The 14,078-nt window shown below is 41.3% G+C and overlaps 1 protein-coding gene across 4 annotated transcripts in view; it reads left to right on the top strand.

Moving 5' to 3' along the window:
• LOC105481764 (progesterone immunomodulatory binding factor 1) overlaps nt 1-14,078 on the top strand; it is a 282,457-nt gene that overhangs the window by 243,845 nt on the left and 24,534 nt on the right. Inside the window, exon 18 of one of the 4 annotated variants that reach the window (XM_071081242.1) lies at nt 417-592. The exons of the other annotated variants lie outside the window; for them this stretch is intronic. Within the exon in view, the coding sequence (XP_070937343.1) occupies nt 417-464 (48 nt within the window). The 3' untranslated portion in view covers nt 465-592. Of the gene's footprint in view, nt 1-416; nt 593-14,078 lie in introns of those variants that run through there. 4 annotated transcript variants of the gene reach the window in all.

Below are 14,078 nucleotides of genomic sequence, written 5' to 3'. Positions count from 1 at the left end.
GGACTACAGGTGCCCGCCACCACGCCCGGCTAATTTTTTGTATTTTTAGTAGAGATGGGATTTCACCGTGTTAGCCAGGATGGTCTTGATCTCCTGACTTCGTGATCCGCCCGCCTTGGCCTCCCAAAGTGCTGGGATTACAGGCGTGAGCCACCGTGCCTGGCCTATTTTAATTTTTTTAGAGACAGTCTCACTTTGTTGCCCAGGCTGGTATCAAACTACTGGCCTCAAGCAATCCTCCCGCTTCAGTCTCCAGAGTGAGTAGCTGGGATTGCAGGCACGAGCCACCCTCCCAGCAAAAATTTGTTCTATCACCTTTTCTTTGTGGGTAGGGGGGCTATGGGACTTAGCATAGTTGCATTGTTTTTGCTCAAGACAAGTTCATGGTTCTGAAACCTTTTTTTTTTTTTTTGCAGAAGCTTAGCATTCCCATACTGGTAGTTGAACCCAGACCGCCTGGGTGAAAAACCAGGAATCCTAAGACCATGTGACAGATGACTCTACTCCTAAAGAACTCCATGACTCTTATAATAGTTCTTACCGGGTTAACAGGATATACTCAGCTTTTCAGAACCAACTAAATGGCTTGTATTCACTTTATTGATTCATACATTCTTTCACTGAACAAACAAGAAAAATCTAAAATGTGTAAGGCATTCAAACAATGATTATCTTCATCTCAAATGAAAAAGAATTCTGTGATACCACAAACACCAAAAGAAGGAGTTTACTCTCATCATCCTCAGTATAGAAATTTCTAAAAAGAAGTATCAGCTAGTGACCCAAGTATTCCAAATGCAATATATATATAAAGAAGATGCCACTTGTGCTGATTTCAATAAGTCATATTTGGATAATCATCCATCAGGAATGTTAAGAAAGATTCCCACACTTGGGGGAGGTTGAAGTTGTTAATGAGCCAGATTTCTCTCTCTCTCTCTCTCTCTCTCTCTCTCTCTCTCTCTCTCTCTCTCTCTATATATATATATATATATATATATATACACAAACCATATATATATATGGTTTTTTTGTTTTGTTTTGTTTCTTGAGTTGGAGTCTCGCTCTGCCACCCAGGCTGGAGTGCAGTGGCACGATCTCGGCTCACTGCAACCTTTGCCTGCTGGGTTCAAGTGATTCTCCTGCCTCAGCCTCCTGGGTTGCTGGGACTACAGCGTGTGCCACCATGGCTGGCTAATTTTTGTGTATTTTTAGTAGAAACGGGATTTCACATTGGCCAGGCTGGTCTCGAACTCCTGACCTCAAGTGATCCATCCGCCTCAGCCTCCCAAAGCGCTGGGATTACAGACATGAGCCACCTGCCTGGCCAGAAAGGCTATTATATTATATAGCTTTATGGTAGGCTTCTGTGGGCCTCTTAGATTTAACAAAGGTAAGAATTATTTGAAAAAACATTTCACTTTTATTAAAAATACTGCTGTTTGAAAAAGGTGCTTCTCCAGTGGCATTCAGTATTGGTGGCCTGGCATGGTAGGTACTACCGAATGAAGAATGTACTATATATTTATAGGTCATACTTATACAGACATGTATATATATTTATATAAGATCTACCTATCTTAGGATGAAAACTTGGGGGAAAAAGCTGCTGCTCATATCTAAAATGTCCTCAAGTGAAACTGATGTCAGGAATTTCTTTTCCCTTGTGTAATCTTACAGGATAAAAATTTAGGTTATTGCAACTTTCCCACTAATATTGGATAGGCTAGCAGTGGATATTAGCCTATCCAATATCAGTGGGAAATATATTTTATTTTTATAAAAATTTTAAAAATTAATAAATACTATAAATGCTCCAAAGAAAGACTTCCTAAGGCTTAGAGGTCACAAACAAAGCTAGCCAACTAGTACCAAAAGTCTCCCATGATAACATTTACTTTGGTTGATTTACAGAGCACATAGTCCAGTCCTCAGCTTTACAGGCTCAGGAATTTAATTTTATTAGTGCACTAAAGATGACACGTCTTTCAGGAGCGTGCCCATATTTACTGGTGCATAGATCATAATGTTTATGTATTACTTCTGAGAGAAAAGTAAAACATACAGAATATGACTTACTGGAATCAGCACACCTGGCATCTTCTCTCCCTGTCTCCCCCCGGCTTCTGCCATACTATACACTCACACTTTTTTCTCCTTCATCTTCTTCTACCCGGTCATAAAACACTGAATTTTTCAGAGCTTTTTTCCCCCTAAACCTATTCATTTCATTCTGTACTTACTCTCAGGTAATTTCTACACCCTGGTTTCAGCTACTAAATGTCAATATTTGCAAATGTACATCTCCAGTTCAGACTGTTCCTTTTTTTTTTTTTTTTTTTTTTTTTTTTTGAGACGGAGTCTCACGCTGTTGCCCAGGCTGGAGTGCAGTGGCGCGATCTCGGCTCACTGCAAGCTCCGCCTCCCGGGTTCCCGCCATTCTCCTGCCTCAGCCTCCTGAGTAGCTGGGACTACAGGCGCCCGCCACCGCGCCCGGCTAATTTTTTTGTATTTTTTTTTTTAGTAGAGACGGGGTTTCACTGTGGTCTCGATCTCCTGACCTTGTGATCCGCCCGCCTTGGCCTCCCAAAGTGCTGGGATTACAGGCTTGAGCCACCGCGCCCGGCCCAGACTGTTCCTTTTAACCACCTGCCTACTTGACATTTCTACTTGGATGTCCCATTGTGACCTCAAACTTAACATGTGTAAAACTGAACTCACCAACTTTCTCCTCCAATGTTTCCAATTTCAATAAATGGTACCACCATTTATTTACTCAGTGACTTATACTACAAAACCAGGAGTCATCCAAGACCCTTCCCTTGTTGACTACCAGCATTCAATTACTAAGCCCTGTTGATCTGCCTCATAAATATTTTTTTTTACTTTTGATTATGAAAATTTCTGGCCGGGTGTGGCGGCTCATGCCTGTAATTCCAGCACTTTGGGAGGCCAAGGCGGGAGGATCACCTGACATCAGGAGTTCGAGACCAGCCTGACGTCAGGAGTTCGAGACCAGCCTGGCCAACGTGGCAAAACCACGTGGCAAAACCACGTTGTATTTTCGGTCGAAACTACTAATACAAAATACATCCAGCTAATACAAAAATTAATTATCTTAATTTTCTAAAATGCCCAGTCATTTTAGAAAATGAGTAGGCATTTTCAGTAGGCATTTCAGTAGGCATTTTTTGTATTTTCAGTAGAGACTACTGAAAATGTAGAGACTACTGAAATGAAGAGACTACTGAAAATGCCTACTGAAAATGCCTACTCATTTTCTCTACTACTGAAAATGTAGAGACTACTGAAAATGCCTACTCATTACAAAATACAAAATGCCACAGGTGGCACACGCCTGTGATCCCAGCTACTCGGGAGGCTGAGGCAGGCGAATCGTTTGAAACCGGGAAGTGGAGGCTGCTGTGAGCCCAGATTGTGCCACTGCACTCCAGCCTGGGTGACAGAGTGAGACTCTGTCTCAAAAACAAAGAAAAGATAAAAGAAAATTTTCAAATATACAAAACGGCAAAGAAAAAGTCAAGACAGGATATATTCACTGTCTTGATTGTGGTAATGGTTTAATGGATATATACCTATGTCAATGTTTATCAAATTGTACATTTTAAAATGTGCAGTTCTGTTCTGTTTTGTTTTTTTGAGGTGAAGTCTCACTCTGTCACTCAGGCTGGAGTGCAATGGCATGATCTCAGTTAACTGCAACTCCGCCTTCCAGGTTCAAGCAATTCTCCTGCCTCAGCCTCCTGAGTAGCTGGGATTACGGGCGTCTGCCACCACACCTGGCTAATTTTTGTATTTTTGGTAGAGACAGGGTTTCACTATGTTGGCCTGGCTGGTCTTGAACTCCTGGCCTTAAATGATCTATCCACTTCAGCCTCCCAAAGTGCTAAGATTACAGGTGTGAGCTACCGCACCCAGCCAAAATGTGCAGTTTATTATATGTCAGTTGCACCTCAGTAAAGATGTTTTTTGAGGCTGGGCGCGGTGGCTCACTGCTGTAATCCCACCACTTTGGGAGGCCAAGTCGGGTAGATCACGAGGTCAGGAGATCAAGACCATTCTGGCTAACACGGTGAAACCCTGTCTCTACTAAAAATTTTACAAAAAAGAAAAAAAAAGTTAGCCAGGCGTGGTGGCGGGCACCTGTAGTCCCAGCTACTCGGGAGGCTGAGGCAGGAGAATGGTGTAAACCTGGGAGGCAGAGCTTGCAGTGAGCTGAGATCCAGCCACTGCACTCCAGCCTGGGAGACAGAGCAAGACTCCCTCTCAAAAAAAAAAAAAAAAAAAAAAAAAAAGATGTTTTTTGAAAGAAGGAAAGAGGGCGGGCGGGCAGGCAGGCAGGCAGCATCTAGAAAGCCCTGATGAAACAAATGACTTAAACATCAATGAATGCTAAAACAATTAGATAAAAGGATAACAGGGAATATTATATCAGGCCATAACCACCTATAATCACTAGTCAACCTTAGCATCATTAAAATGAGACAACCAGACATTATGTGCCTCCTGATGTGATGTGATGTAATGTGAAGTATAAAGCAATACCTGTATAGTATTCTTGTCAAAAAATTTTTAAAGATTGTAGCTGAATCAAATCAAGTCTTCAGATCCAACTTCCAATCTACAGGCAAAACAAGAAAGAGAAAATCAAAGTAAAAGACACCAGGAGGAAGCAATTGACTAAATCCAGAACATGGAACATTCTGGACACTGGGAAGGACAATTGTTTTTAGGCCTTCCTTATTTTGAGGCATTTTTAATAGAGCTATGAAATAATGTTTTTAAAGAGAGGGAAAAACTCATGAGTTCCTACTGATATATCCAATTCTAATTTAAAATTTAAAGATTTCAATTCTCTGATTTTATATGTGTGTTTCACTTCCTGTGTGTGAATTGTTGTCACCACCTTAGCTCAAGCCATCATGTCCTCCCTAGGATTCTCCGGTAGTCTCCTAACTGGTCTTCCTAAATCTACTCATGCCTTTCTCTACAGCAAAGAATGGATTTTTTTTTTTTACACTGTGATTTTTGATTTAGAATTTAATCTACAGTTTATACAAGAGATTTATAAGACACGAACTTTGGAAAACAGAACAAAATGCAATTGAGGTATAAGAGCACAGTATGTCATGTTTCAATATATATAATTCAAAAATTTTAAATGATCAGATAGATGAGCCTTGCTTTTTACTAAACCCATGTAAAATATTTGTTTCTTGCATAGGAGGTAGAGAAAAACTATTCCTTAATGCAATCACCACAAATTTTTATCATAACATTGTATATCACCAACAAATATTTAAAGTATTAACTATTTTGATCATAATGAATGTTTGCAATAGTTGCGGAATGATATTTCACTTACTGCCTTCACAGACTATTAAGTTCAGAAATAACTTAAAAGCTACTGTATTGGCATAACATCATCAAGATAAACAAATATTTCTAAATAGATGGATAAAAACATATGTTTTATTGCCCTCAGCCCATAGCTCCCAAAGGTATCTTAAATTTAGCCAATCCTTTTAGCTCTTGCATTTTGTATATGCTATGCTTCCTTTTTTTTACTTTTATTTTTATTTTTTTTTATTGAGACGGAGTCTCACTCTGTCCCCCAGGCTGGAGTGCAGTGGCACAATCTCCACTCACTGCAACCTCCGTTTCCTGGGTTCAAGCGATTCTCCTGCCTCAGCCTCCCGAGTAGCTGGGATTACAAGCACCCACCACCACACCCAGCAAATTTTTAGTAGAGAAGGGGTTTCACCACATTGGCCAGGCTGGTCTCAAACTCCTGACCTCAGGTGATCCACCCGCCTCAGCCTCCCAAAGTGCTGGGATTACGGGCATGAGTCACCACATCCGGCACTTCCTTTATATTTAAGGAGGGCATCTATAGCTGAGAAGTTCGCCAGATTTTTTAAATGTCACAAATAGAAAGAAATGCAATGAATAGAACAGAATAAAAATAACTGTCTTCTTAACCCAGAAGCAACAGAAAATATCCAAGCACTTTTCTTCTAATAATGGAAATGCATACGTGTCCCTTAATAAGGAAAAAAAAAAAAGTCTTAAGCTCTAAACATTTAAATTATTCAGTTCCATGGCTTATAATACAGCAGTTATGTTCCTTATTGATAGCATCATAAAAACTAATAAGTAGTTTCAAGCACAAATATATAGTAAAAGCACAATTTTATCTTAATTTTCTAAAATGCCCAGTCATATAAAATACAGAGATCAAGAACAGAGAAACAAAATTTTTAATTACCATTTTTTCATTCAAAAAAATCAAAACTTAATTCCAATAAATGAAGAGGAATGTTAGCTGATTAAAAAAAAAAAAAAAAAAGAAACCTGGCTGGGAGCAGTGGCTCATGCCTGTAATCCCAGCACTTTGGGAGGCTGAGTGGACAGACTTGAGGTCAGGAGTTCGAGACCAGCCTGGCCAACATGGCAAAACCCCATCTCTACTAAAAATATAAATAGTTTCAGCTACCTGGGAGGCTGAGGCAGGAGAATCATGTGAACCCGGAAGGTGGAGGCTGCAGTAAGCCAAGATGGTGCCACTGCACTCTAGCCTGGGTAATACAGCGAGAAAAAAAAGAAAAGACAAAGGGACATAATATTAACTTTGGGCTGTTTAGTTTGCGGGGATAGTTCCTGTCTCCTGAACCCTGAACCCTGGAGAAAAATGCAACAAATCTAAAAAGCAGTAGAATAACCCCAAAGGTGTGTTCACGAATGTTTAACAATCAGCTCCCAGGGAAAAAAAGACCCTGATTTTCATAGTGTGGCCTAGATTTTCATGGCAGGATGGAATGAATGAATACTCCCACTATGGCCAGCATAGAGCTACCAAAATGGGGCTAGGAAGAGGTGCTCACACTCAGCTCTCTGGGCTACACCATTCCAGCAAACACTGCCCAGGCCACAGGGTACGGCCCCTGCCTAATCCAAACCCAAACTTCTTTTGAACTCCTCCATGGTATTCAGTGGCCTTTTTTGAATTCCTTAAACTCTTCCAACTGTTTTTTCTCAGGATCCTTACCACATTCTGCCTCCTCTACTTAGAATACTGCCTACCTAGAATACTAACCTCGCCTAAGTCTTCCTCATCCTCTAGATCTCAGGTTTCTGATATACACACACACAAAGCGAGAAATCGGATCGCAATATAAAATGTTGGGGGTTTTGGGGGGTTTTTTGTTTTGTTTTGTTTTGTTTTTCAGACAGGGTCTCACTCTGTTGCCCAGGCTGGGGTGCAGTGGTACATTTATGGCACACTGCAGTCTTAATCTCTGGGTCTCAAGCGATCCTCCCACTTCAGCCTCTCAAGTAGCGGGATCACAGGTGCCTGCCATCGTGCCCAGCTAAGTTTTTGTTTGTTTTTTTAGAAACACAGCCTCATTATGATACCCAGGCTGGTCTTGAATTCCTAGACTCAAGTGATCCTCCCACCTCAGCCTCCCAAAGTGTTGGGCTAACAGGTGTGAGCCACCAAGCCCCATCTAAAATGTATTTCTTAACCAGGTACAATGGCACACCTGTAGTCCCAGCTACTTGGGAGGCTGAGGCAGGAGAATTACTTGAGCCCAGGAGTTCCAGCCTGCACAACATACAAGACCTTGTCTCTATAAAAATAATTAAATTAAATAAAAGCATTTCTTATTATAGTTCATGGCCAAAAACAAGCTTTTAAAGACCACTGCCCTAGACACTGCCAAGATATGCATTCTCCTCCAGACTTTCGTTTTATAGATTTCAGATTGGCAACCCCCATCCACCTCTGTCATCACCACATTGTTCCACATGTGCTAATTTCTTCTAGACCTGGAAGCCAGTGAACCTGCTTTCCACGTGACTGCATACCTCTGCTCTAAACCAATAAATGATGACTTCATAGTTTCACTCACAGACGATTGTTTTTCCCCGGTTCTTCCATGTTACATGTAATACCTTCAAGCCTCATACCAGCAACACAAATTATATTTCATTTGTTTCCAGTGTGGCTATTGTAATGTGATCTGGAGTAATCATTCAGTAATCATTCAGACTTCAAATATTTTAACATCCCTCTGAAAAAAGAATGTACTTAGGACATGAATCCATTGGTCAGAAAAAGAAAAGAAAAATGAAAGAAATTTTTAAAAAGAATGTACCTCATATCTCAACCAAGTCATTGAAATACAATTGAAATGCCATTTTAAAACGTCATTAAAGTCATTCTAATCACCTTACAAACATTGTCTTTAAATAACAGGGTTTATTTATATCGTTGGTATTTATTTCCATTGACATCATTTTCAAGAAAGCACTATAAAATTCTCCAAGGCCATGTACTTTTCAGATAGCTATTTCTCTCTCTCTCTCTCTCCTATCTCTCCTTTTCTCTCCCTCTCGCTTTCTATTTTTGAAAAAGCTTTTTAAAATTTCTTTAATTAACAAATTGGTACCTGAATCAGAATAATGGATCTGTTTTTGTTTCTTCTCTAACTTTGTTACTTTATGTCATGTAATTATTGAATACTGAATATCTTTTCTATATCTAATCATGCTTTATCTTCTCTTTAACAACTGTAAAACAATTAGATAATCGAAAATTAAATCTCTATCCCCTAAACTTTCAAAGTTCACAGCATATGTAATTTTCTGAATGCCATCTGTTAGTGCTTTATTAAGCAAGTTGTGAATGTTATGTAGCAAACATGTAGCAGAAATGTCACCAACATTTTAAATTGTGCTCTAAAATATGTATAGGCATTATACACTAGTGATGACTTCTCTCTCATTACTGTCCTCACTTATTTGTAATACTGCAATCAGAGTCGTAATGTGTCTCTTTTACTTTCAGTTCCTGCCATTTATTTCTGGTATGATCATCTTGATTTACTATTATTAGCATGATGGGGTCATTATCATTACCTGTTACTAGCACAGTTCCAGGAATGTACTATCCATTCTATAAAATGTTAATTTCTTTCTTCTGGCATTTTCTAAATATATATATATAGTATATTTACATACATATTCAAATGCTTATATATAAAGATATATTCGAAAGGCTCAGCCAGGCGCAGTGGCTCACATCTGTAATCCCAGCACTTTGGGAGGCCGAGGCAGGCGGATCACGTGAGGTCAGGAGTTCAAGACCAACCTGGCCAACACAGTGAAACCCCATCTCTACTAAAAATACAAAAATTAGCTGGGCATGATGGCATGCGTCTATGGTCCCAGCTACTTGGGAGGCTGAGGCAGGAGAATTGCTTGAACCCAGATGCAGAGGTTGCAGTGAGCCAAAATCACACCACTGCACTCCAGCCTAGGAGACAGAGCGAGACTCCATCATAAAAATAAAAAAAAAATTTAAAAAAAAAAAGGCTTTTATTAATACCAGGAGCTAGAACAAAGCTATGATGCTAGGGACCTCGAACAAATAATGAAAACATTTATCTAATTCTTATTACCTTTAGTGACTAAAAGAAAGATAAAATGCTGTGTCCATTAGATCAAACTCTAGGAGAGCAAAGAACATGTCTGTGATATTGACTGCTGGTATCCTCAGAGCTTAGAACAACAAATACACACTACAAGACGGCCGAATCAATGAATCAGTGGGCAAGCAGGAACTGCAGCCAGGTCTTTACTTGTGCAGCACTGATGCCCACAGCTATGAATTTGTGTTAATCATAGAATTAATTGCTGTGTCCATCCAGGTAACCAAAATTAATTATATGGCCAAATACACCAGAAAATGTTTGTCCATGTAGGATCTTTTTTAAATTTTTATTTATTTATATTGAGACGGAGTCTCACTCTGTTGCCCAGGCTGGAGTGCAGTGGCACGATCTCGGCTCACTGCAAGCTCCGCCTTCCGGGTTCATGCCATTCTCCTGCCTCAGCCTCCCGAGTAGCTGGGACTACAGGCACCCCACACCACGCCCGGCTAATTTTTTTTTTTTTTTTTTTTTGTAGAGACAAGGTTTCACTGTGTTAGCCAGAATGGTCTCGATCTCCTGACTTCATGATCCTCCTGCCTCAGCCTCCCAAAGTGCTGGGATTACAAGCGTGAGCCACCAGGCCCAGCTGATTTTTATTTTTTTAAATAGGGACAGGGTCTCACTCCATCACCCAGTCTGGAGTGCAGTAGTGCGATCATGGCTCACTGCAGCCTTGAACTCCTGGGCTCAAGCAACTCTCCTGCCTTGGCCTCCCAAGTAGCTAGGACTACAGGCCCATGCCACCACACCCAGCTGATTTTTCATTTTTTGTAGAGACGGGTCTCACTGTGTTGCCCAGGCTGGTCTCAAATTCCTGGCTTCATGGGATCCTCCTGCCTTGGCCTCCCAAAGAGCTGGGATTACAGGCATAAGCCACTCCACCCAGTCCATGTGGAATCTTTTTTACTTTTTTTTTTTTTTTTGAGACGGAGTCTCGCTGTGTCGCCCAGGCTGGAGTGCAGTGGCCGGATCTCAGCTCACTGCAAGCTCTGCCTCCCGGGTTTTTACGCCATTCTCCTGCCTCAGCCTCCCGAGTAGCCGGGACTACAGGCGCCCGCCACCTCGCCCGGCTAGTTTTTTTGTATTTTTTAGTAGAGACGGGGTTTCACCGTGTTAGCCAGGATGGTCTCGAACTCCTGACCTCGTGATCCGCCCGTCTCGGCCTCCCAAAGTGCTGGGATTACAGGCTTGAGCCACCGCGCCCAGCCTACTTTTTTCATTTTATTTTTGATTTCTTTTTTTTTTATAGAAACAGGATCTCCCTATGTTGCCCAGGCTGCTCTTGAACTCCTAGGTTCAAGGGATCCTCCTGCCTTGGCCTCCTAAAGTGCTGGAATTACAGGAGTGAGCCACCACACCTGGTCCCATGTGGGGTCTTTAGTCACAGATTCTTTATGGACCTGTTCTTTCAAAAAAGGTGTAATAAAATTTAGCATGTGAGTGTTCTAGCAAACAGTCATACAGATAGGTGAATTGAGCTTAAAAATTTTTTTGATTTTTTTGTTTTTTGTTTTTTGTTTTTTTTTTGTTTTGTTTTGAAACGGAGTCTCACTCTGTTACCAGGCTGGAGTGCAGTGTCGTGATCTCAGCTCACTGCAACCTCTGACTCCCTGGTTCAAGTGATTCTTCTGCCTCAGCCTCCCAAGTAGCTGGGACTATAGGCACATGCCACCACGCCCAGCTAATTTTTGTATTTTTAGTAGAGACGGGGTTTCACCATGTTGTCCAGGCTGGTCTCAATCTCTTGACCTCGTGATCCGCCTACCTTGGCCTCCCAAAGTGCTGAGATGACAGGTGTGAGCCACAGCACATGGCCAAAAAAATTGATTCTTATTTATTTTGGTTTTATACGATCGGGGGTAAATGGCCATAGGCAGAAATATACAGAATTATAGAATGTTGGTATGATTTTTTTTGTCATCTCAATAATCTTAAATTTGTTGGGGGTTTTTTGTTGTTGTTGTTGTTTTGTTTGTTTGTTTGTTTTTTGAGACAGAGTCTTGCTCTGTCACCCAGGCTGGAGTGCAGTGGTGCGATCTTGGCTTACTGCAACCTCTGCCTTCCGGGTTCAAGCGATTCTCCTGCCTCAGCCTCCCGAGTAGCTGGGATTATAGGTGCATACCACCAGGCCTGGCCAATTTTTGTATTTTTAGTAGAGATGGGGTTTCACCATGTTGGCCAGGCTTGTCTCGAACTCCTGACCTCAAGTGATCTGCCTGCGTTGGCCTCCCAAAGTGCTGAGATTACAGGCATCAGCCACCATGCCCGGCCCTAGATTTGTTTTTTAAATACCTCGATTGTATAATGTATTCAATATGTAGATATATAATTTCTTAAATTAATATTCTGAGGCTTAGTGTTCGGCCTCTCCCCTTATACCCCCACATCACTCTACAGTCCATTTCTCTGCTTTATTTTCTTTAGAGCAATATCTGTAATTTTCTTCTTTCTTTTTTATTTGCTTATTGCCTATCCTATCTAAAAAGAATATAATACATTCCATGAAAGCCAACAGTCTTATCTCTGTCGCTGCTGTATCCCCAGCACACAGAACAATTGACTCCCCTGTCAAATTTTGTTCAATGGTAGGAAGAAAGAAAAGAAGGGAAGTGACATTTACTTTTAATTTTTTTCGTATTGAATTTTTGTTGGAAACAAATTTTAATAACTAATTAGATAATCCTTTCTCCTCCCACATTCCCCAGAAAAGCAAGGAAGGTCATTTTCTAGTTCCTTATTGCTAGACACTGAAACAGCTCTGTATCTTAACATATTTTTTCTCTGATCTCAGAAAAAGACAAGTTTCTTCCTTCCAAGATTAGCCCCTCTATGCTTGTTGCACTCTTTATATTGAGATGCATGGGCAGCAGTGAGATGATCCCTGAAGAGTGTAGATTGAGAAAAGCAGGAGGGCCAAGACAAAATCCCAACAGACACCAACAGCTGAGGAAACACAGAAAGGACACAAGGGAAAACAGGGAAAGGAGACCCTCCTTCACTCTCATTTACCTGTTACAACCTGGTTCCTTCCTCAACTACTGAACCAAAACTATTCTCCCAAAGCTCGCTGGCTCTGCCTGCCACTACTGAGCTGCCAAGCTTTTGTCTCTCTCTTCTTCCAGTGTAAATGCTCTTTTCCCTCAGCCCTTCCCGTCAAGTCAGTCTTCAATGTTCAGCTGTGAACATGTTTTGCCTTGTTTTTCTCTACTCTTCTTTGAGATAGAAAGTATTAGAGGGAAAGCCAGGCACGGTGGCTCATGCCTGTAATCCCAGTGCTTAGGGAAGCCTAGGTGGGAGGATCTTTTGAGGCCAGGAGTTTGAGGCCAGCCTGGGCAATGTAGCAAGACCCTACCTCTACAAAAAATTTTAAAAATTAGCCAGGTATGGTGGTGTGTGCATGTAGTCTCAGGTACTTGGGAGGCTGAGGGGAGAGGATTGCTTGAGCCTGGGTGGTAGAGGATGCAGTGAGCTATGATCCTGTGACGACACTTCAGCCTGGGCAACAGAGGGAAACCTTGTCTCTAAAAAGGAAAAGAAAAGAGAAAATAAGAGGAGAAGGGAAGGGAAGGGGAAGGGGAAGGAGAAAGGGGAAAGAGAAAAGAAAGAAAGGAAAAGGTGCAGCAAGCCACCGTGGCACGTGTATACCTATGCACGTGTATACCTATCCTTTAAAGGACTGACTTGTGTAGTTCTTTTTCCTGTACATTTTTTCTCTAAAAAGGAAGCAGCCACCAGCCTAGTCTATTCCTGGGACAGGTCTTTGCTCCCTGTGTTGCAGGTCTTCATCATCCCCTGGGACTAGTGGGTAAGTCAAAGACACATTGGGGGTGCAAGTGGGGGTGCTTCAAGCCCATTTGGCCTTCACACTAAACTATGACCTCCAACATTTTAAATTTAAAAGTAATGTTTTAAACCTCTCTTTCGTCTTCCACTGCCTGAAAAGAGAGGTGCTATTTGTTGAACTCTTGACATCTCTACAACAGTAAACATAATTTGAAAGAAATGAAATCTGTATACTGGGTCTCTGTCCCCCAGGCTGGAGTACAGTGGTGTGATCATGGCTCACTGTGGCCTCCAGCTCCTCAGCTCAAGCCATTCTCCTGCTTTGGGGTCCTGAGTAGCTGGGACTACAGGCATGAGCCACCACGCCTGGCTAATTTGTTTTTTGTGTTTTTTGTGTTTTTTTTTTTTTTTTTGCGGAACTGGGGTCTCACTGTGTTGCCTAGGCTGGTCTTGAACTCCTAGGCTTAAGCAATCTTCCCGCCTCAGCCTCCCAAAGTGCTGAGATTGTAGACATGAGCCTCCTCACCTGGCCTCATATCTTGATTTATTGTAATATGTTCTTTTCACCCTTCCTCTTCTCAAGATACCTTTCTAGTCTCTGTTCAAACATAGCGTTCCTCCCAAGAGTCAGTGAAGACTAATTTATTTAACCAAAAAGTCTCCACCAGTTTGGAAAAATAGGTATCAATAAATTCTAATTGTTGTACAACTGTATTTTTTAATTTTCTTTTTTTTCTATTTTTTTTTTTTTTGAGACAGAGTCTCACTCTGTTGCCC

Source organism: Macaca nemestrina, chromosome 16, assembly GCF_043159975.1.
Source record: "Macaca nemestrina isolate mMacNem1 chromosome 16, mMacNem.hap1, whole genome shotgun sequence".
Taxonomy (NCBI): domain Eukaryota; kingdom Metazoa; phylum Chordata; class Mammalia; order Primates; family Cercopithecidae; genus Macaca; species Macaca nemestrina.
Note: the sequence above shows the minus strand (reverse complement) of the source record. Positions and strands in the feature narration are given on the sequence as shown.